Source organism: Musca domestica, unplaced genomic scaffold, assembly GCF_030504385.1.
Source record: "Musca domestica strain aabys unplaced genomic scaffold, Musca_domestica.polishedcontigs.V.1.1 30, whole genome shotgun sequence".
NCBI classification, from domain to species: Eukaryota; Metazoa; Arthropoda; class Insecta; order Diptera; family Muscidae; genus Musca; species Musca domestica.
Window position 1 is genome coordinate 1,023,860 of NW_026712300.1, and position 24,987 is coordinate 1,048,846.

Sequence of the window (24,987 nt, forward strand, 5' to 3'; positions counted from 1 at the left end):
TATTGTTGTTACAGAGTGCATATTACGGCTGCGGGGAACAGAAATAACAAATCGGATGAACAATATATATGGGAGCTATATCTATATTTGAACCGATTTCAATTAAATTTGGCATACAGATTTTCAGGTCCAATCTGGCCGTACATGCAAATTTCTATACTATTCTGATATAACAAGTTTGGTGCACAATATAAGGCAATTAGACGAAAATATATATGGGAGCTATATCTAAATTTTGACCGATTATCTCCAAACAGGGTTCGTCCTTTTGTCAAACAATTTATTTGTGCAAAATGTCATCTGAAACGGGAAATAAATGCGACCAAATTAAACAATTGTTTAATAAATTTTATTTTTTAAAAAAACCGGAGCTGTTGTAACACCGCTTGTTTATTATGAAATCAAATTTGTAAATAATTAACTTAACTAACTTAACTCTAAATGTTACCTACGGAATTATTATTATTTATGCTGACTTTGTATTTCCCACGATCACGCCACTGATATTTGATGGTTGCGGAAAAGTGTTATTATTTAGGGTTGCGCGTGTTATGTTGGTTTGCTCGTGTTGTAACTGGATCTTCTGTTATGGCATTGGGTTGACTTGCTCGTGTTGTAAGTGAATATGTTGTGAGAACAATAATTAAACATTTATGTTCTTAACTCCTCCCCCTTTAAATCCACACGTCCTCGTGTGGGACTGTACTTAGCGTGTTTGTTGTATTAGAAAAACGGTAAGCTGTGAATGCTTTTATGTTTGGGTTTACCATCATCATTTTTGTAGCTTTCCATACTAATTGGATCATCTTTGCAGGCTGGTGATTCATTAGGATCTAGATGGGGCTGTTGTGAGTAGTTGAATGTGTTCTCCTCAAGTGACTTATGTTGTTCAGACTTATGTTGTTCATTTCTCCATAATCTTCTAATCGATGGGAATTATTTAGGTTCATCTGATTTATAAATTCCAGTGATAAAGTCTTCTGTTGCTTGGTGGTTTTTGTAGGTTGCACTAGGGCTGGCACAAGCTTTAAACTTGATATCTGGGATGAAGTGAATTTGAGTCATCTATTAGCATTTCTCCGACATATGATTAAGCATTATAACATCTTCATCTATTTTCTCTATTGTTGGAACGTGATCGTTGTTGGTTGTGGTGCAGTTTGAATGTTGGCTCTTCATCAAATTTGGAATACAACTAGTGTTTGTAATATCAATAATTTTATTGGTTTCGCAAATATTTAATGAATTATAAAATTAACATTTGTTTTTAAGGCCCAAAAAATTGTTTGTTACATTCAAGGATAAATTCAAATTGAATTTTCAATATTTCATCTCTATTTTTATAGTTTTAATCATTTTTTTCTTACAATTTTCCTCTTTAGTTGTAGGGACACTTATGATATAAATTATATTAAATCCTTCTGATGCTATTTTTACTCTCGAGAAATGTAGTAATTCGTCAATACTATCAAACGGAATGTTTTCTTTGTCAAAAGTTTCAAGTGTTTCAATTTCGATAGCTGACAATATGAATGAATTTACAACGTTTACCTTGGCTATATTATCTATCTATATTAAAAATTTCTTCTTTCAAAATTTTTAATTTATATTAGAATTCAACAATTTTTTAATTTTTTTCATGTTGTTAATTGATTAATTTTTTCAATTGAAAACTTATTAATAATTATATGATTATCATTGTTCTTAAGAGTATTTTCAATTTTCTTTGAAATGATTTCAAAATCGTGGCGGTCTGGGCTACCAGCCAACCATTTCCAGGCTATACCGAGAAAATCTAGCGATCTTTTCGATCTTATCCTAGGTTTAATTCTAGACGGCTGGTGTTTATAAAAATGTCTTCTTCAAATTTACATATTATATTTTCATAATTCTGCAAATCGATGGTAAGGTGGGCAAGTAAATACATCAATCCCTAATTCATCTTTCATCATAAACATTATTGATGAAGAATTCAACGATCTTTCATTATCTATTACCACCGTTTTTGGTACCCCATAAAAGAATAAGAGATCTCTAAGAGGTCTCCTTACATCTTCCGTACATTTTCTTTTAAGTATACGGGCTTGAGCATATTTTGAAAATTTGTCTATGGATGTTAGCACTAATTTTTTGTGCTTTGAAAAGATATCCAAATGAAGGATTTGTTCTGTATAGGTGAGGTTAGATGTTTCATTAAGTTTTGGGTTGATAGCGTGCCTTTCGTATTTATTTGCTTTGCAAATCGTGCATAGTTTCACAATCCTTTTTTGTCTTGTCTAGCATTCCGGGGAAGTAATATTTTTCTAACATCTGTGTTTTATTTTCCTCGGCATTACGATGTGCCCTTTTATGGGTGTCCATTATAATATTTTGTTGGTAAGTTTCAGATGTAATATCGTCAACAACATTCTGGGAAAATAAAACTTTGTAATTTCGATAATGAATGGGGTATATTTCCTGAATTTTGTCCATAATACATACTGGTGCTTTTATACCATTTCTGATTGAAAGATTTAAATAACGCTTAAAAAATTTTGTCAAGTTCTCTAGTGTGAATTCTCTTTCGTTAATAATATGCCTGTGGTAACCTGGAAATATAATTTTAAATTGGTAGGATGGCTCATCGTGTATAGAGAACCAAATTTGGTTCTTAAATACGTTTATTGGAATTTCTGTACTATGAATTAAATTTTCTGCGGAACTTTCGTGACTGTGCACAGTTCCTGTAGGAGAATTGATATTGGATGTTTTTGTCATAGAAAGAGCGTCGGCTACCACGTTCGATTTTCCTGTTTGGTATTTTAGCTCATAATTATATTCTTCTAAGATGGCTTTCCATCTTAAGGTTGTTATTTTTTTACTAAGGGCATACGTGAGGGGTTGGTGATCGGTAAAAATTACTAATTTAGCTGTTCCATATACGTAATTTCTTAAAGTATGTAATGCCCATATTATTGCCAACATTTCACTTTCATTGGTAGCATAGCTTTCTTTAGTTTCTGAAAGTACTCTGGATATAAATGACATTGGTCTACCTTCTTGGCTAAGAACTGCGTCTGTATTCAAATGAAACTCCTTCTTATAGTCGGGGTAATATAGCATTACATCTCTAGATACCAAGGCATTTTTAAGATTGTCTATCGCTTTTTTCTCATTCTCTCCCAGAGTAATTTTTACTTTGCTTGATTCCGCTCTATGTATGTTACCATAAGGTCCTCTTAACATAGATGTGAGAGATTTTGCGATATCTGCAAACCCATGCACGAATCGTCGTCCTTATAGTTGTTATACCTTCCCCAAAAACTACAAATCCTAAAAATTCTACTTCCTTTTTGAAGAATTCACATTTGTCCAACTGTATCTTCATGTTCGCGTTGTCCAATGTCCAAAAGATTTCTTCCAAATTTTTTAAATGCGACTGTTCGTCTTTGCTAAAAATAATCCCGTCGTCGATGAGATCTTACCAATATAATCTCTCAATATATCGTCGAGTGCCCGTTGGAATATGGAGGCGGCATTCTTTAATCGAAATGGCAACCCTGTAAATTCATATTTGCCGTTATTGCCGAGAGCGCGGTTTTCTCGATATCTTCATCTCTCTTAAACGCTCGTCTGGGTCAGCAAAAAGGTTCCTAAAAGTATCAACCATCCGTGAAAGTTGTACCTTTTGATTTAGAGTCATATGTCCCATTCTCATTTCTATGTTATTAACGTTTTGAATCAAATATTGGTATATGGGTATTTTTACTTGATTGTGAAGAGTAAAGTAATATTTAGATGAGTAAATCACAGCAGATAATTCCACAAGTGTGTCATTTCCCAAAATAGAGTCAAATGTACGTAAGCCTGGCAAAATGTAAAATTTTATTGCTCCAATTTCTTTACCGAATATTTCAACTAGGGTATGGTGAGTGACTAAAACATTGCACTGGCAGAAAAAATTTCCCGATTTAGTTTTGGATCTTGTACGTGCTCTGATTTAATATAGTTCTTATTACTACCAGTGTCTATTAAAATTTTGAGTTATTTTAACCAAAAAAAAAAAAAATCAACGTCATTGAGTTCTTGTAAGGAATAACTGTCCGATTTATCATGTTCCTCTATCCTATAATAGCATAGATTAAGATAATCTTGTACATCGTTTTGGTTGACAATTTCTTCGTAGTCTAAATTATAGTCAGCAGCGTCCGATGTTGCTCTGGATGAGCTACATTTTTGTAAATCCTTAAAATCTGTATTTACTGATTGTCTTATATGTTGTCTTTAAATTAAAGATGTGTTGAACTTTATTGACTGGTGTTTGAAAGCTTGCGGTTGCTGGCCTTTTGAATGGAAAATTATTAAATTGAGGTCTATTTGCATAGTTAACGTGTCTTGTTTGCATGGATTGATCTACTGCCATAGGTTGAGGCTTATTATAGTTGTATCATATTGGTAATGTTGAACCGGATTTATTTAAGAACGATTATTATTCAAATGTTGTTAAGCATGATTACTATTGGAGGCTTGTGGTGCCATAAACCATGATGGTTTTTGAGTCCGAGGCGGAAACGGAGGTCTCGCTTGGAATTTGTTCTGTCCCTAAAAATTAACAAGTTCTGGATAGAATCCTTGTTTAGGTGTTGCATAGTTTCCGAAATTAGTAGCCGTTCTCGTCTGACCAAAGACATGGTTGGTTCTTATGTTCATATTATCCAATTTGAGGCAGATATGCAATGCTTGAGGCAGTGAATTGAGAGCGGAAATTGCTAATAATTTTGGTAACTCACCCCTAAGCCCTCTAATAAATGTGTCTACAGCTTTATCTCTGTATGCCTTCGTCATATTCGCAAGACTTTTATCGTCATAATCTGGGCATGCTATTTTGTCTAGGATTAAAGAAAGTTGCTGGTACACAGCACGATAAAACTCAGTAACCGTCATACTGTTTTGTCTCAAGGAACTCATTTGGAATTCTAGTGTACTTATGTCTCGCCTATCGGAATAGTGCATCATGAGACACTTTTTGATTTTTCCCCAGTCTAAAGGATTTCCGTAAGATTTCAGAGCGGTATCAGCGTCACCAATAACTTTCGATCTAATGGTTTATAGGATGGCAAAATACCTACTAGTACCTTTTATAGAATCAAAAAGTTCTAGTATTCTATCGACTGACATACGCCATGAATTAAACTCTCCTGGTCTACCACTGAAATCTTTTAAATTTTTAACTATATCTGGAATCGAGTCCAATTCCTTAATATTGACTTGTGTTATAGGTTGATCGCCAATTTTCTCTGTGCTATCTAGTGGAAAGAAACTTCTCATAATTTTAATCACATCATCTTTTTGTGTTTGAGTTAATCCTAAACAAGTTGAAGACGTTCCTAAGTCTAACCCTTTTCTTAATCTTTCGGCTATGTTGTCTACATCCGTCATTTTGGTAGATTTAATATGGATGTTAGTAGGAATGAGAGGATTAGTTGTTCAAATAAATTTAATTTTAAAAAGTACTAAAATTTAACAGCAATATTATATTATAAGCTTACTTTAATAACGTTAACATATTCATTTCGTTTTGCTTCGGTGTTTGCTGGCTCGTTCTGTTGATGATTATTTGCCGGATGCTGCTTTATATTATGTTAAGTTTTGTAGACTTGTTTGTAAATTTCTATAGTTCCTCAGTTTTATTTTGATATCTTGATAATAGCTTCATTTTACATTATTTATTTTCTTTTAAACTTTTTGTATTAAGTTTATGTTCGCATACAATTTTTTCCTTTGATTGATCGTCACAGTTCAATAATATTCTATTTGTCAATTTATTCTAAATGTGTATTTCATGTATTTCTTGTTTCATTACTTTTCATCGAATTTTACTTTAAATTTTTTACTTCGTTCCTTTTATTTTCATTATTTCTTGTCAATATTTTTTTTCTTCTTTCCTTATTTCAACTTATTTATTTCCACGAATTTTAAAAGTTAATTTTCTTTTTGTTGTTGCAAAATGGTCAGGCTTTATCCCTTTATTGTTGTTTTTATAAAAACAACGTTTGCTTATTAGTGGAGAACGATGGTAAAAACAACAATAAAGGGATAAAGCCTGACCATTTTGCAGCAACAAAATACTACGGTATCCCGAACAAACAAGCCACACTGTTCTGCTAATTTTCATTACTATTCATCGAATGTCACTTTTATTTATTTATTTTTTAAATTTTTAACTTCGTTCTTTTTATTTTCTTTATTTATTGTCAATATTATTTTTTCTTCTTCTTTTAAAATTTATTACAATTTATTTATTTCCAGTTTATGTTTTCTGTCATTGTTTTTCATTTAACTTTTATTTATTTTTTTTTTTTAATTTTTAACTTCGTTCTTTTTATTTTTTTTTTACTTATTGTCAATATTATTTTTTTCTTCTTCTTTTAAAATTTATTTCAACGTATTTTTTTCCAGTTTATTTTTTGTTTCATTGCTTTTCATTTAATTTCACTTCATTTTTTTTTTATTTTATAACTCGATTTTTATTTTCAGCTAAAATTATTCCATTTCCTTTTTTTCAAAATTTATTTCAATTTATTTAGTTCTACTGATTTGATTGTCATTTATATCTTTTTTTCATTTATTTTTAAAACTAAATTCGAGTTCGCGTAACAAGGCTGCTGGCTATAGAAGGCCTTCCTTTTGCTATAATGCCACTTGGGCGCGACGTTTCTTTGGATTTTTTTTATTTGAGTATACAAATCCCGATCTTTTTATTGTGGGGTCTTATCCTCTACAGTTTAAGAGGGTGCCCCACGTTGGCGCCAATTAAACAATTATTTAATAAATTTTATTTTTTAAAAAGACCAGAGCGGTTGTTACAACGCTTGTTTATTATGAAATCAAATTTGTAACTAATTAACTTAACTAATTTAACTCTAAATGTCACCTACGGAATTATTATTTATGCTGACTTTGTATTTCCCACGATCACGCCACTGATATTTGATGATTGTGGAAAAGTGTTATTATTTAGGGTTGCGCGTGTTATGTTGGTTTGCTCGTGTTGTAACTGGATCTGCTGTTATGGCATTGAGTTGACTTGCTCGTGTTGTCATTGAATATGTTGTGAGAACAATAATTAAACATTTATATTCTTAACGGATGGACATGTATAAATCGACTCAGAATGTGATATAAAAGCTACACCAAAGCAAACAAGTAAAACAAGCAGCAAAGGTCGGCCGAGCCGAACTATTAATACCCTTCACCATTAAAAAAAAAATAGAAAAATGTTAAAAAATTCCGTCGAAAAATATCGCTTAAAAAATCATATTATATACGAACACGTAAGTAATTTCTTGTTATATACAAAATATCGTAGGCTGCTATATGAAAACTTGTCCCGTATAATTCATCTTCTCTTAACGTTAATGAACATTTTTTTAAATATATGATTTTCATTAACAAAATGATTATTTGTCTTTCGAAGCGAACTACAGAGACACATTCACAACAATGGCTTATTAGGTCGTTGATTTTGAATATTTTATTTTCAATTTATTGCATTTTGTTCAGAGTAAAACTCGTATTTGTAGAAATTGGATTTCTCCCCACACAACAACAAAAAAGAAGGTATAAACATTCGATATTCACCTTAACAAGGCAGAACTAAACTAATAAAATTAATAAAACAGCTATGTTCCGAGCCTGGCTGAACTTTTAATATCTTTCACTATTTTGAAGGAGCTTGAATAATTAAAAAAACCGTTGAAAAATATCACTCAAATAAAAACCCTTATATGGAAATTATACGAAGAACTGGAAAGAGAAGGAGCTTGAATAATTTAAAGAAATCCGTTGAAAAATAACACTCAAGTGAGAACCCTTACATGGGAATTATATGAAGACCTGGTCCTGGTTTGTCATAGGCTAGAGTACCGATTCCGAACTTCAAATACGAGATTTGAAACAATTCCAACGAATAATGTCGCTTATGTCATCAAAATACCGATTATTAGAAGTAACAGTTATATGTGGACAATACGAAGACGGGACCTGCATGGGCAATTTTCTGTCATAGGTCGATTCCGATGAATAACATCGCTAAATATCGAATATCGGGAATTACCGTTATAAGGGGGATATACGAAAACGTGGACCGACAGAGCCTATTTACGAACTTAAACTGCCTTCTTCTCAAGTTGTGCGAAAGATAGTGTGATTACAATGGACAGACACACATATAAACGATTTACAATCTGATCAAGAATGTATATGTACATAGTTGGTTCCAACATGACTTTAACGAGGAGTTACAACCGGAATGACAAAGATAAAGTTATATTACATTGCCCTTCATGGTATGGTGGAGGGTATAAAAATACTCACTACGTCGTAACTATATGCAAAAATTAAGGAAAACAAAATTAAAATTTATCAGTCGGTTTGGCTGACTGATGCATACCCTCAGCGTATGTTCGTTTATTAAAATATATATTTTTGTATGCGTTATAATTATTCAAAATGTTGACCCTTTGTAGCGGATGTACCGAAGAAGTGGACCATTTCGCATCTAACCTAAATTGATGTAAGTGTTTACGTTAAACGTAAACCATTGCAATTTTCCCAAATTGTATGTTAAACATGACTATCACCACTGTTAGTGTTCCATTTTTTCGAACTTTTGTCGGAGTTCAGATAATTTTCCATTTTTATACCCTCGACCATATATTACATGAATCAAGTTTAATGTTATGTTTTATTACACTGGATTTTAGTTTAAGGATTTTATTGATATATATATATATATATATATATATATATATATATATATATATATATATATATATATATATATATATATATATATATATATATATATATATATATAGCTATATATTAACACATTTGGAGACTCCTGGGTATTTCCCAAATACCTTAGCTAAAAAGGTAATATTAAGAGGAATAATGGACAATCAACAATCTGGGTATTGTGTATCTACAAAGTGGAATTTAATAGGATTTCGGTTTCCAACATAACCCGACTGCCTAAGACACCAAGAGGATTGTGCTTGAGTTGTTACAAAATATTAATTTTCTTGTATGAAAAATCGTACAAAATACGACTTTGCAAAAGTAAATGAACAGCTGATTGTTCAAGTGTACATTGAACTCAGTCTAAATGGAAAGAATTTGGAAGAATTGGAATAATTTGGAATTATATGCTTCACATTGAGCAATCAGTTCTGATTGAGTCTGTCTGCAATAGTACAACACCACGATTGAGCTGTAATCTCAACTAAAATTGAGTAGCGCATTCTCATTGGATATGCGCACCCGAAGCAGAGAGTATAAGCATAGGTTGCAATAGAATGTATGTGGCTGAGAAGAGAACAATAAGTTGAGTTTTAATTTCTGCATATACAAGAGAAGCGCATTCTCAGTGGACATGCGCATTCGAATAATAGAAAAGAAGTGAATGATGCTGAAACTGACTTAAGAGAATTATGCAAGCTCTGATCACCACATACATACACAATAGTAGCATATACTCACTCAGATCAAAGACGACACAGATAGTTAAGCTGAACAAGTTAAAAAGCAGTAAGTTCGGCTGGGCCGAACTTTGAATTCTCTCCACCATTTGGAACAAATTCTGTTAAAATTTTAAAAATACCGAATACTACCGCCATATTGGGGTCTATACGACGTGAACCTACATAGGCATTCCTTGTCATAAGCCATTTCCATATGTAAATTCGAAACTTGAAATAAACGGTGAACCTAAAATCATCAAAATATGGTTTATAGGGAGGTACCGTTATATCGGAGATGTACAAAGAGCTGGGTCAGCATAGACAATTTTGCGACAACTCAAACAATTTCGTTGGGTATTGTACGTAAAATCGTCAACATTCCGAATATAGGGAGGTACTGATGTATGGGGCCTATACGAAGACCTGGACCTGCATAGAAAATTTTCTGTCACTGACTGTAGTTCCCATTACGAACTCTAAATATATAATTTGAAACAATTCTGGTGAATAATGACAATTAAATCATGAAAATACCGAATATCGGGAGGTACCGTTATATGGAGGTTATTCGAGGTACCGTTATATGGAGGATGCACAGACAATTTTCTGTCATAGGCTGTAGTACCCACTACGAATTTCAAATACCAAATTTGAAACAATTCCGGTTAATAATGACGCTAAAATCATCAAAACATCGAATATAGGGAGGTACCGCTATAGGGGGCTATACGAAGACGTAAACCTGAACAGACAATTTGCTGTCATAGGCTGTAGTATCCACTACGAATTTCAAATACCAAAATTTGTAACAAAATCGTTAAATAATGTCGCTAAAATCATCAAAATACCGAATACCGGGAGGTACCGTTATATGGGGGCTATATGAAAACGTGGACCTACATGGCCCATTCACGAACTTAACCTGCCTACTGGAAGAATAAACATGTGTGCAAAACTCTAGCCTTCTATCTCAATTCGTTCGAAAGATAGCGTGATTACAACAGACAGACGGATCTCGCTAAAACGACTTAGAATTTTACGCTGATCAAGAATATATGTACTTTGTTGGGTCTGACATGAGTATTTCGAGGAGTTACAAACGGAATGACGAAGTTAATATACCCTCCATAGTATGGTGGAGGGTATAAAAATAAAGTAAGAGAACAAGGCATGTTTTGATCTCAACATCCATACATAAGAGCATACACTCAGTGGACATGCACAATCATAGGAATAAATATGAAGCTGAAAAGAGAATGGAATGGATAATGCAATGCGAGTGAACAACAATATGAAAGAGTTTGCTAACCTCACATGTGCATTATGAATGACTGAATGATAAATAAAGTCGTGAGAGCTGAGAAAGATATTCCAATGAATTTACAAGGCAAACATAAAATGCATTTGGTTCAACAGAAACACTTTCGGATAACAAATAATGCTGTTGCAGATAAATGTTATGACTCTGTTATTAACAGAGTTCTACAGAACAGTTTTTTTTTTTAATTTCAACATCCTCCTATGTGTTACATCAAAGGGAATAATCACAATTTTCTTTGTTCACACATATGTGACTAAATGTTGTCACTCATTTGAATTCTCTTTTCACAATTTTTAAGAACTTTCGATTGTGATTTATTTATATATATATATATATATATATATATATATGTATATATATATATGTATATATATATATATATATATATATATATATATATATATATATATATATATATATATATATATATATATATATATATATATATATATATATATATATATATATATATATATTCGAAAGTTCTTAAAAATTGTGAAAAGAAAATTCAAATTGTTATCCAGTATTCCTCTTAATATTACCTTTCTAGCTAAGGTATTTGGGAAATACCCAGGAGTCTCCTATATATATGTTTTGATCTCAACATCCATATATATATATATATATATATATATATATATATATATATATATATATATATATATATATATATATATATATATATATATATATATATATATATATATATATATATATATATATATGGATGTTGAGATCAAAACATGCCTTGTTCTCTTACGTTATTTTTATACCTTCCATCATACTATGGAGGGTATATTAACTTCGTCATTCCGTTTGTAACTCCTCGAAATACTCATGTCAGACCCAACAAAGTACATATATTCTTGATCTAAGTCGATTTAGCGATGTCCGTCTGTCTGTTGTAATAACGCTATCTTTCGAACGAATTGAGATAGAAGGCTAGAGTTTTGCACACATGTTTATTCTTCCAGTAGGCAGGTTAAGTTCGTGAATGGGCCATGTAGGTCCACGTTTTCATATAGCCCCCATATAACGGTACCTCCCGGTATTCGGTATTTTGATGATTTTAGCGACATTATTTAACGATTTTGTTTCAAATTTTGGTATTTGAAATTCGTAGTGGATACTACAGCCTATAACAGCAAATTGTCTGTTCAGGTTTACGTCTTCGTATAGCCCCCTATAGCGGTACCTCCCTATATTCGATGTTTTGATGATTTTAGCGACATTATTAACCGGAATTGTTTCAAATTTGGTATTTGAAATTCGTAATGGATACTCAGCCTATGACAGAAAATTGTTTGTGCAGGTCCACGTCTTCGTATAGCCCCAATATAACGGTACCTCCCGATATTCGGTATTTTCATGATTTAAGTGTCATTATTCATCAGAATTGTTTCAAATTATATATTTAGAGTTCGTAATGGGAACTACAGACAGTGACAGAAAATTTAAAGCATACAATGTAAAGCATATAATTCCAAATTATTCCAATTCTTCCAAATTCTTTCCATTTAGACTGAGTTCAATGTACACTTGAACGATCAGCTGTTCATTTACTTTTGCAAAGTCGTATTTTGTTTTTGATGTATCTGAAGAACATTTAGCATTTAGATAAAAATAATAATATATAAGTTTTCGTAACTTGTATTAGAAATCCCAAATGGGACATTTTCGTCCCAAACTTCTCCAAATTCCTCCAAGCAGTCTACTAATTCTTCAACCGATGTCACTCATGCTGCTGTCCAAAAAGAATGTCGTTTTATCCTGGGTTCCTATGCTAGAAAAGGTGCAATGGCCCAATTTATTCGACATTGTAGTCGTCTGATTAAAAAACCAGAATTGAAAAGAGAATACGATCTCAATATTGAAGAATATGTCAAATTAGGACATATGATTCCAGTAGTATCTCCTACTGTCTCAGAATTACCAGACAACTACCATTTGCCACATCATGCTGTTGTAAAGCCAGATAACTCTATCACAAAAGTCTGTGTGGTTTTCAATGCTTTTTACGCTACATCGAATGGTACATGTCTTAATGACGTTTTATATTCTGATCCAGACTTACAGAACGACTTGACCATTCTTATCCTTAAGTGAGGTTTTTTCGCTTTGTTTTAAGGGGCAATATAGAGAAAATGTGTCACCAAATCGTTGTGCCTTCTTCTCACATCCGCTTTTAAAGAATCCTTTTCCGCCAAAATACAACTAAAACAATAAAGACTACGAGTTAAAGACTGTAACCTTTTGTGTCAACTGCGCATCGTATCTTGCGATACGTACGATGATCCAACTAGCCACTGACGTCCAAGATTCATATCCATTAGGTAGTCATGTTTTGAAGAATAACATGTATGCAGATGGTGCCCTTGAGGGGCACATGATATCCACACAGCAATTTCAACCGTACGTGATTTAATCCTATCACTGAAGTCAGCAGTATTCAACATTCAGAAATGGATCTTCAATTCAAAACAACTCCTCTCGGTCCCGTCAGATAATCTCCTTAATGATGAGAGGTTCTCTCCCAAATATCAAGATTATTTGATCCTGCTGGCAGAATTTTTCCAGTCATTGTTTTAGCCAAGATAATAATCCAAGAAATATGGCTAGATAAAATGGGTTGGGATGGAGATATCACCAGAATCAATTGATTTATGGAAAGCATTTCAATCTTCCTTTTCTTACATCAATGAGATTCTTGTTCCACGGTGGTTTAACTTTGTCCCGGACCATGAAATAGAATTCTACGGGTTTTCGGAGGCACCAGAGAACCCTAATGTCGCAGTGCTATACATTCAAATCCTTTCTACACTCCATTCTTTACACCCACTTGTTGGCTTCCAAATCGAAAGCAGCGCCGATTAAATCCCTATCTATTCCTAGTCTGGAATTATTAACAGCCACTCACTTTGCTGAGATAATTGACAACTTAGTGCCTCAATTCGACATTCATCTTCACTATTTATATTGTTGGACAGATTCCACCATTGTAATTTCATTGTTAGTGAATACACCATGTCATTCGAACACTTTTGTGGCTAACCGAGTCCAAAAAATCATGAAGTTATCGATCCACCAAAATTACACTACCTACATGCCGGAACTAACAGATTCCGGCACTATATGGAAACATTACTCTAATCCTGATATCCTACCAACTGAATTAGAGAAAATGTCGATAAAGACTCATTTTACATATTTCGAAAATTTCCTCGACTACTTAATGGATTTTTCTTCATACCCAAAAGCTCTAAGGATTATGGTGTATTTATATCGTTTCATATATGGAACTTATCCACGATATAAACCCAATAATGAACGTTATGGGCAGGTGATAGATACTCAAGAAATTATACATGTTCGTACATATACCAAAGGCTTTTTTGCCCAAATGAATATATAGCTCTGAGTATGAAGAGGCCAATTCCTTCTTCTAGTAAGTTTTAATGTTTGAATCCCTTCTTGGATGCTGAGGGTCTAATACGAATCTATGGTCAAATTGAAGTTTGTTCAGAGGTATCCTACAATGAGAGACATCCAATAATAATTCCATACAACTGTCAATTTTCCAAACTATTAATATATCCATTTGATAAGTCTACAGGGGGGCAATCAACCTGTCCTCCGGTGGATCCGAACACAATACTGGATTTCAACGGTTCTCCCGGCCTCTCACGCATACTGGTTTAGACTTTGCAAAACCTTTTGATATCAAGGGCTATATTGGGAGATACTGTCGTATTACCATAGGATATGTCTGTGTGTTTGTCTGTTTTTCCACAAAGGTAATTCACCTTGAAGCAACATCCGACTTATCTAGATCCAATTTTCTAGCCGCTTTTAGCCGTTTTGTTTCCTGTCGTGGCTGTACTTCCATTTACTCTCTGGCAACGGAACTACGTTTGTCAGAGACTCCCTTAGAACCAGCAATTTCGCAGTCATCCATATGAAAGGTCATTCATCTTCACGTCACTCGCAATATACGTGCAGGTTGTCCCGAAAAAGCGTCCTCTAAAATCGTGCTAGAAATTCCGTGCCATGAACTTCGCCGAAAGGTTAGATGAGGTCAAGAAATATGGGTACTGAATGACATGCCAGTCGCATACCCATTCACAAGGCACATGTTTTACCAGCAGCGGATGCGGATATTGTCACAAAAAGTACCACTCCTTGTTACATCAATACCCAAGGTTACAAAAGCCGAAATCATCCTCATCGAAAAAGCCCATTACATTAGCTACCCCTCTTGACGTCGCCATCTGTTAAGATTCTATACCGAGGACAAGATAAACAGCCAGCATTAGCTCCTTGTCGGCACATCTTAGGCAGAATGCCACTCCTCTTCTTCCTACAGCAGTCGTCAAAATTAACGGAGCAAGGTGTTTATTGGTTCGTAGATAAGTTGAGGTTGTCTACGATCGAGCTAGAAGACGAAGTTATATGCTCCCCCACCTTGAAGCAATATTGCGAATGAGTCTTCAACACTCATTTTCAAAAACTTTGTCCTGAAGATAACAAATTCTATAAGGCATATTCTGTTGATATTGTCTTTGGTTTTGACATATATTCGAAAATAATTGTTTATGGTATCTTTATTCGCCATGAGCTGCCTACTGCTCAAAATACACTTTCCGGACTAGTGCTCTATGGAACATTTTCCAATTAATACAAATAATTGGACAATCAAGTTAAAAGCGTGTAATAATTAGACTCTCTCTCTCTCTCCTGTATATCTACATTCCACTTTAATTCAGAATACACGATAACTATTTAAAAAGTAATATGCCAATTGAAAACATTTTAAAAACATATTGCATTATCATATAATCTGTTGTATCTAAGTCGCACGTATTTAGTAATGAATTCATTATATTAATGAAATGAATTTATCGCCCCCTTGCCATCGGGCGGCACGTTTACGTCAAAACGTAAACCATTGTAATTGTATATTAAACATAACTATCACCACTGTTAGTGTACTATTTATTCGTTATCGGAGTTATGATCATTTTTTATGTTTTTTCTAGCCATATTGGGAGTCGAATTTCAACTTGAATTCAATTCCAATTCGACTTCTAAAGTTGGTAGCCAAATCCAGGAAGATCGTAATTAAGATAATCCTAAGATAATCATGTTAAAAGCTTTTGTTACATTACACTGGATTTGAGTTCCAATACTGTTAATCGTTTCTGCCAGTTACCACAGATAAAATCTGGTCTTGGATTTTGTTTGGGGTCCGGAGGACAAATTGATTACATCCACAGCTTTCCCAGGCAATTCAACCGCTTGCCTGAACAATAAGTTTTTAGGCTTGGACTCCTCCTTTATATGAGATATGTGAAATGTTAAACTATTGTAGGGTAGTTACTAGAAAAATAGGACTGACCTACCTTATATATGCATCAGGTAAAATGCTGAAATTATTGTTTCCTGAAAATAATTTTGTTTGACCAAAAACAACTATTTCTGTATTTGTTGAATAATAATATATGGTGGTCAGATTGTTGCAGAGAATGAATTGATATTTTTCGCCCAATATTGCCCAAGGGGACCGAGCTTTTTATTTCAAACTAAATTGCGCAACAATAGCTGGAACAATTTTTATGTAATAGAAATTGAAAAAAAAACTTAAAATGTTATTCTAAATTTAAGTTATCAAATTTTAGGTAGGAAAAACTAATTTTGAACAACAGTTGGGGGGTTACAACAAACTTCGAACTATTCACAAATGTAAGCGATGAGTTTTGCAATTTCTTTAACATATCTACAGCGGTCTTTTATTGAATATATTTAGATTTTCCGTAGGTATTGCATTATACCAATGGAGACTTTACCCAGCATCTAACATAAGCACTATTAATTTGTATATATGATTGCACAAGTTATGAAACCAGAAATCCATTATTCGAATGCGCATGTCCACTGAGAATGCGCTTCTCTCGTATATGTAGAAATTAAAACTCAACTTATTGTTCTCTTCTCAGCCACATACACTCTATTGCAACCTATGCTTATACTCTCTGCTTCGGGTGCGCATATCCAATGAGAATACGCTACTCAATTTTAGTTGAGATTACAGCTCAATCTTGGTGTTGTACTATTGCAGAAAGACTCAATCAGAACTGATTGCTCAATGTGAAGCATATAATTCCAAATTATTCCAATTCTTCCAAATTCTTTCCATTTAGACTGAGTTCAATGTACACTTGAACGATCAGCTGTTCATTTACTTTTGCAAAGTCGTATTTTGTTTTTGATGTATCTGAAGAACATTTAGCATTTAGATAAAAATAATAATATATAAGCTTTCGTAACTTGTATTAGAAATCCCAAATGGAACATTTTCGTTCCAAGCTTCTCCAAATTCCTCCAAGCAGTCTACTAATTCTTCAATCGATGTCAGTCATGCTGCTGTCCAAAAAGAATGTCGTTTTATCCTGGGTTCCTATGCGGATAAAGCTTTCGAGATTGATGTTTCAGCCTTATCGTGCCTCATTTTTTCAATAACCTTCCCGACAGCACAATAGGGTCTGATATTCTCTCCTCGTTACCAAAACTAGACTTAGATGATCCGCACTTTTACCGAAGCTTCAAGATTGATATCCTATTGGGTGCAGACTTACTTCCCTTTGTCATGTTATCTGGTTGCCGGCGAGCGATTTGCGGATCCTTATTCACCCAGGAGACCGTATTTGGATGGATCCTCACTGGTCCCATTCCAACCAAGGCTCCAAAATCCTTTTTTACATGTGTATCGTACTTCTGCGAAATTTCTTTAAAGAAAAGTTTTCTGAAATTTTGGGAGATGGAGACTATTCCACAACAGCGTGTAATGTCCAAAACAGATAGACACTGTGATGAAAATTATCAGAGAACGACAACTGGAGATGAAAATGGAAGATAAAAGGTTTTGCTTCCGTTTAAAGAAGAATATTCCGATTCACTAACCTTGGGTCAGTCTAGAAAAGGTGCAATGGCCCAATTTATTCGACATTGTAGTCGTCTGATTAAAAAACCAGAATTGAAAAGAGAATACGATCTCAATATTGAAGAATATGTCAAATTAGGACATATGATTCCAGTAGTATCTCCTACTGTCTCAGAATTACCAGACAACTACCATTTGCCACATCATGCTGTTGTAAAGCCAGATAACTCTATCACAAAAGTCTGTGTGGTTTTCAATGCTTTTTACGCTACATCGAATGGTACATGTCTTAATGACGTTTTATATACTGATGCAGCCTTACAGAACGACTTGACTATTCTTATCCTTAAGTGACGTTTTTTCGCTTTGTTTTAAGGGGCAATATAGAGAAAATGTGTCACCAAATCCTTGTGTCTTCTTCTCACATCCGCTTTCAAAGAATCCTTTTCTGCCAAAATACAACTAAAACAATAAAGACTACGAATTAAAGACTGTAACCTTTTGTGTCAACTGCGCATCGTATCTTGCGATACGTACGATGATCCAACTAGCCACTGACGTCCATGATTCATATCCATTAGGTAGTCATGTTTTGAAGAATAACATGTATGCAGATGGTGCCCTTGAGGGGCACATGATATCCACACAGCAATTTCAACCGTACGCGATTTAATCCTATCACTGAAGTCAGCAGTATTTGAGTTTGTTCCAAATCGTGGAGAGTATTCAAAGTTCGGCCCAGCCGAACTTACTGCTTTTTAACTTGTTCAGCTTAACTATCTGCGTCGACTTTGATCTGAGTGAGTATATGCTACTATTGTGTATGTATGTGGTGATCAGAGCTTGCATAATTCTGTTAACTCAGTTTCAGCATCATTCACTTCTTTTCTATTATTCGAATGCGCATGTCCACTGAGAATGCGCTTCTCTCGTATATGCAGAAATTAAAACTCAACTTATTGTTCTCTTCTCAGCCACATACATTCTATTGCAACCTATGTGTTTAAGTTAGAATCGCTGTTTAAAATGGTTAAACACTCTGCCCTTAATTTGAAATGAAATAGCCGTTAAAATCTGTCTACTCCTAATTACTACATCCTTGTTGTAGTAGGATAGACAGATTTCAACGGGCATTTGACATCAAATTGACAAGCCGCCAACCTTTTAGGCATCTAAATGTCAACACAGATAAACAAATACCTTCGAGTTGGATCGCCGCTTGAATCGCAAGCAAATAACCACGCTTATATTGTAAGCTAAGTACATATCGTTGTACTCATTAAAAGGTAATATCGTTTACCACCAATAAATACACGGCAATTGGCCAAACCTTTTATTAAAGCCCTGTGTTTTCTTTTATTTATATTTCCTCGCAATCACCCAACCTTTGACGGTCACACGTACGTATTGGACGTACTGGCTCTATTGGGAGAGCTTCGCCGGCACTTGTTCCCCGAGTCCCTATAGTGCGGACTTAACATTGGTCCTTCGAGCCGGATCCGAAGGATCGCTGCCCTTCATATTGGTAAACTCGTATGGTTGCTGAAATTACAGTCCACAACATCATTTATTTGCATCAACCTATATCGGTACGTATAGTGAGCAAAACAATAACAAGTGTTTCGTTTGTTTGTGGCCGTCATAACAACACTTTGCATATTCCATTTTTCGCGATCGGTCAAAGTCCATTTTCGAACAGACATACGGGAATAATAAAATCAAAACAAAATTAATATTTTCGGTTTTTGTGTTTGGTTCTTATTATTCTCAAACCTCGCAGTCAATATTGTTGACATCGATAGTTTGTTGTTAGATTTTTAAACTGCATCCCTCAACATTACCAGTTCACTTCTTCTTACTGTTTTCATTTTTGCGGCATTAGAAATATACAAAAATATATTCATATTTACGTGAGTGACATACGTACGTTTTACAGCCTATTGGCGGCTGTATATTTGTTTGTTACACACACGTACGTATTGTTACATACTCCAGCATCGTCGCTTTGTCGTTCCGTCTAGTCGGTCAATCAGTCAATTGCATGCGACAAGCATACATACGCATACGCACATAAATATTTCGTTTGGGCAATTCTCTTTTGTGTCGTGTCCGTTTTTATTGCACAGTCTCCCGCCACTATATTATTACACAGTGTTTGGTCGGTAAATTAGTACCGATACCAGTAATTATATATTTTATTGTAAATATATAAAATCAGTGTAGGGGAGCATTTTGAAAATATCTTTGGACATTTTGAATTGTTGTGCACCCTACAATCGGTCAATTGGACATTTTAGTTGTGTAGGGCGCTTCTTTTGCATATAGTTGCAAAATAAATAAATTGGCTGATTATAAAAAGTGTTTTAATTTCTGAGTGAAAATTTACTGTCGTGAATTATTGTACGCTACAATCGGTAGATTTTTTAATAAGCTATTCGTCCTTAACAACCAGAACTTAGTCGTTTATTTGTTAGTGACCATTTGGCTTAAAACAAAGGAGATTTCTTTGCATATTGTTGCAAATTTTTAATCTGGTAGGGTTTTTGAGTATCCAGTTGTGTTTAAAAAATATTATACGCTACAATCGGTAGCTTGTTTTTTATATATTGCTATATTTGATTTTTATCGTGTCATTTGCAATAAAAGTTTCGTTGCAAATTGTTAATTTTAAACATTTTTAACTTTTCTATAGTGACCTCTTTATCCTAATACGCTGCAATTGGTAGCTCTTTTCGTTGAATATCGCAATTTGTTTCATAAAATCGTTACTTTGGTTTTGTATTCGTTGTTTACGATTCGATTCTCTTTTGTTTTCGTACTGCCTTTTCATTTTGTCGGCAATTTTTTTGCTAAATTCCTCCTTTTTTGAAATGGCCTTCACTCCTTTTGAAAAGTTTCTAAGAGCTTCTAACTCTTTGGTGAGGTTCACTGCACATTTCGGTGCAATGAAGAAAGAAGAGCTTGATATTTATGATCTTCAGGTCAGGAGTGAAGAAATTGGAAAATTGTGGAAATTGGTTGAGGAAACATTCAATAATTGTCTCTCCCATCTAGAAACTCCTGAAGATCTTGATTCTCTATACAGCAAATTCGAGGTTTCGTCCAAAGAATATATGATTTGCGCATCGGCGATTAAACGATTGTTGTCTAAATTTCAGAGTGAATCAAAAGTGTCCCTGAACTCATCTCGCAACAGTTCAGTAGATTCCTTAACAGAGCCTCCAGATACTATTCTTGTAGAAAAGCTGTCTTCTGATGCTTCCGTTAAAAACATTAGCTCGTCGTCTCACTCTTCTCGGGATGTGGGAACACAGGCATCTAACTCCGCAATTTTGGATATTGGGAATCCTAGAATAGGCACAAGCTTTGTTGTTGATCCTCTAAATGTAGATAACTTTCACAATTTGGCGATACCCCCTTGTAATATTGAGGTCTTCGATGGAAGTATTTTGACTTGGCCCACTTTCAGAGATTTGTTTAGTGCGGTTTTTATTAATAACACTCGATTAACAGACATCGAACGTCTATGTCATCTTGTTAATAAGACTAGTGGTGAGGCTCGAGAAATCGTCTCGAAGTTTCCTTTGACTCATCGGAGTTTCGAACTAGCGTGGAATGCCCTGAATTCCACTTACAATAATCCACGGTTGCTTGTGCACAGCCATTTAAAATCATTGTTCGCTCTTCCTGTATTGGAGCAGGAAACTAGTTCGGGACTTAAGTCTATTCAACGCGGGGTTAATAGTTGTCTTTCGGCAATGGCAATTTTTGATGTACCAACGGATAATTGGGATCCGATTGTGGTTTTTATTTGTTTGCAAAAATTGCCTGAAATCACTCACGCTTTATGGGAGCAAAATGTGAAAACCAAATCATCTCTTTCATCTTGGAAAGAGTTAGATGCATTCTTGACAGAGAGAATTCGAACTCTTCTGTGTTTGCATGAAATGAGGAATACTGATGCTTCGCTCAAATTGAATCGCAACGAAGTATCCTCTGATATTGTTGTTTCCTCCTCCCCCGCGTCTCCCGGTCAGAAAAATCATAATTCCTCCCCTCGTGTGTCTCCTAATTCTTGTTGCATTCTTTGTTCAGAGCAACAACATATATTGTATGCTTGTCCTCGATTCGTAAATGGTACACCGGTGGAAAGATTTAAATTGGTAAAAAGGCATCGTTTATGTGTAAATTGCCTTCGTAAGGGGCACGAAGTCAAAAATTGTAGCAGTCGTTTTTGTCGAAAGTGCAGTCAGAGACATCACACTCTATTGCACAGAGATCGCTCTATTGTGAGTAGTCCGAGTCAGATTGTGACTCCTAGAAATTCGAATTTGTCGTCGTCTGCCCCCTCCTTTCGACCAAGAAACGTAATTGTTAATAGTAATCGTACGCCCGCTTCAAATACGATTGATTCAGTCGCATCGGTCGGTAATGTAGTTCGCCAATCGTTTTACGTAACGCAGAATAAGACAGTTCTATTGGGAACAGCTATGGTGAATATAGTTCATCATGGTGCTCCTTTTCCTGCCAGGGCGTTGATAGATCCGGCATCTGAATCGTCATTCATTTCGGAACGACTTCAGAAAAACTTAAATCTGTCGGTAAAGTCTACTAATTCGGTAGTTTCTGCGGTAAATAGTACTGTCGCAGCTACCTGTCGAAAGGTGTGTAACATAAAGCTTCGTAGTCGTTGTGATAGATCGCCTATTTTAGAAACATCAGCGTTGGTTGTAGATTCTATATCGAGAAATCTCCCAACAATTTCAGTCACTTCGGACCTGAGGTCAGATTTGTCCAATATAGTTTTGGCTGATCCTCAGTTCGGTGATTCTCGACCAGTAGATATTTTGATAGGAGCAGATTTGTACCCTAAATTGGTCAAAAATCGTAGTTTTCGGTTTTCGTCCGGTGCGCTGCTCGCTCAGAATACTCATTTCGGCTGGATTATTACAGGTCCTATCACATAACTGTTCACGCTCGTATATCGTACGGATTTTTCGTTGAATGACGGCCGCTTCAGACACATTTACTTAGCTCACTTCGCGGGGTCCCTAATGGCCCGGAGCCTCGTATGGCTCCAAATGTTTCAAGGTCCCTAATGGCCTGGGGTCCTTAACGATCTCGAATGTGGTAAAGGCCCATAATGGCCTGGGGCCTCTAGTGACCCCGAATGTTTAAAAAGGTCCCTAATGGCCTGGGGTCTTTAATAGTCCCGAATGTGTAATTGGTCCCTAATGGCCTGAGATCGCTAATGACCCCGAATGCTTAGATTGTAAGCATATTTATTTGAAAAAATAATGAATTAAAAAAAAAATTGAAAAAAGTTGAAAACATGTAAAAGGTTTTGCTCACTACTTTATGATACCACAAATTGTAATAATTATTTTAATCTTTATTCGTTGAAACATATAGTTGTTTCAAGGGAGGCGGCAAATGTTTAAGGTAGAATCGCTGTTTAAAATGGTTAAACACTCTGCCCTTAATTTGATATGACATAGCCGTTAAAATCTGTCTACTCCTAATTACTACATCCTTGTTGTAGTAGGATAGACAGATTTCAACGGGCATTTGACATTAAATTGACAAGCCGCCAACCTTTTAGGCATCTAAATGTCAACACAGATAAACAAATACCTTCGAGTTGGATCGCCGCTTGAATCGCAAGCAAATAACCGCGCTTATATTGTAAGCTAAGTACATATCGTTGTACTCATTAAAAGGTAATATCGTTTACCACCAATAAATACACGGCAATTGGCCAAACCTTTTATTAAAGCCCTGTGTTTTCTTTTATTTATATTTCCTCGCAATCACCCAACCTTTGACGGTCACAGGTACGTATTGGACGTACTGGCTCTATTGGGAGAGCTTCGCCGGCACTTGTTCCCCGAGTCCCTATAGTGCGGACTTAACACTATGCTTATACTCTCTGCTTCGGGTGGCATATCCAATGAGAATACGCTACTCAATTTTAGTTGAAATTACAGCTCAATCTTGGTGTTGTACCATTGCAGAAAGACTCAATCAGAACTGATTGCTCAATGTGAAGCATATAATTCCAAATTATTCCAATTCTTCCAAATTCTTTCCATTTAGACTGAGTTCAATGTACACTTGAACAATCAGCTGTTCATTTACTTTTGCAAAGTCGTATTTTGTTTTTGATGTATCTGAAGAACATTTAGCATTTAGATAAAAATAATAATATATAAGCTTTCGTAACTTGTATTAGAAATCCCAAATGGGACATTTTCGTTCCAAGCTTCTCCAAATTCCTCCAAGCAGTCTAGTAATTCTTCAACCGATGTCACTCATGCTGCTGACCAAAAAGAATATCGTTTTATCCTGGGTTCCTATGCGGATAAAGCTTTCGAGATTGATGTTTCAGCCTTATCGTGCCTCATTTTTCCAATAACCTTCCCTACAGCACAATAGGGTCTGATATTCTCTCCTCGTTACCAAATCTAGACTTGGATGATCCGCACTTTTACCGAAGCTTCAAGATTGATATCCTATTGGGTGCAGACTTACTTCCCTTTGTCATGTTATCTGGTTGCCGGCGAGCGATTTGCGGATCCTTATTCACCCAGGAGACCGTATTTGGATGGATCCTCACTGGTCCAATTCCAACCAAGGCTTCAAAATCCTTTTTTACATGTGTATCGTACTTCCGCGAAATTTCTTTAGAGAAAAGTTTTCTGAAATTTTGGGAGGTGGAATAGTCTCCACCACACTATTCCACAACAGCGTGTAATGTCCAAAGCAAACATTGTAGTCGTCTGATTAAAAAACCAGAATTGAAAAGAGAATACGATCTCAATATTGAAGAATATGTCAAATTAGGACATATGATTCCAGTAGTATCTCCTACTGTCTCAGAATTACCAGACAACTACCATTTGCCACATCATGCTGTTGTAAAGCCAGATAACTCTATCACAAAAGTCTGTGTGGTTTTCAATGCTTTTTACGCTACATCGAATGGTACATGTCTTAATGACGTTTTATATTCTGATCCAGACTTACAGAACGACTTGACCATTCTTATCCTTAAGTGAGGTTTTTTCGCTTTGTTTTAAGGGGCAATATAGAGAAAATGTGTCACCAAATCGTTGTGCCTTCTTCTCACACCCGCTTTTAAAGAATCCTTTTCCGCCAAAATACAACTAAAACAACAAAGACTACGAGTTAAAGACTGTAACCTTTTGTGTCAACTGCGCATCGTA

At 35.0% G+C, this 24,987-nt stretch overlaps 2 protein-coding genes across 3 annotated transcripts in view; both read left to right on the forward strand.

Annotated features, from left to right (window-relative positions):
- The window catches only part of LOC101899996 (muscle calcium channel subunit alpha-1), a 1,479,766-nt gene that overhangs the window by 437,231 nt on the left and 1,017,548 nt on the right, over positions 1–24,987 (forward strand). The gene's annotated exons all lie outside the window — the stretch shown is intronic.
- LOC109614036 (uncharacterized) lies at positions 21,651–23,530 on the forward strand. Its single transcript, XM_020039253.2, has one exon. It carries the CDS (start codon positions 21,709–21,711, stop codon positions 22,726–22,728), a length of 1,020 nt encoding a protein of 339 aa, XP_019894812.2. The 5' UTR covers positions 21,651–21,708; the 3' UTR covers positions 22,729–23,530.

What these genes read in the sequence shown, in the direction of transcription:
- LOC109614036 (XM_020039253.2), top strand. Translation starts at nt 21,709, where the DNA reads ATGAGGAATACTGATGCTTCGCTCAAATTGAATCGCAACGAAGTATCC.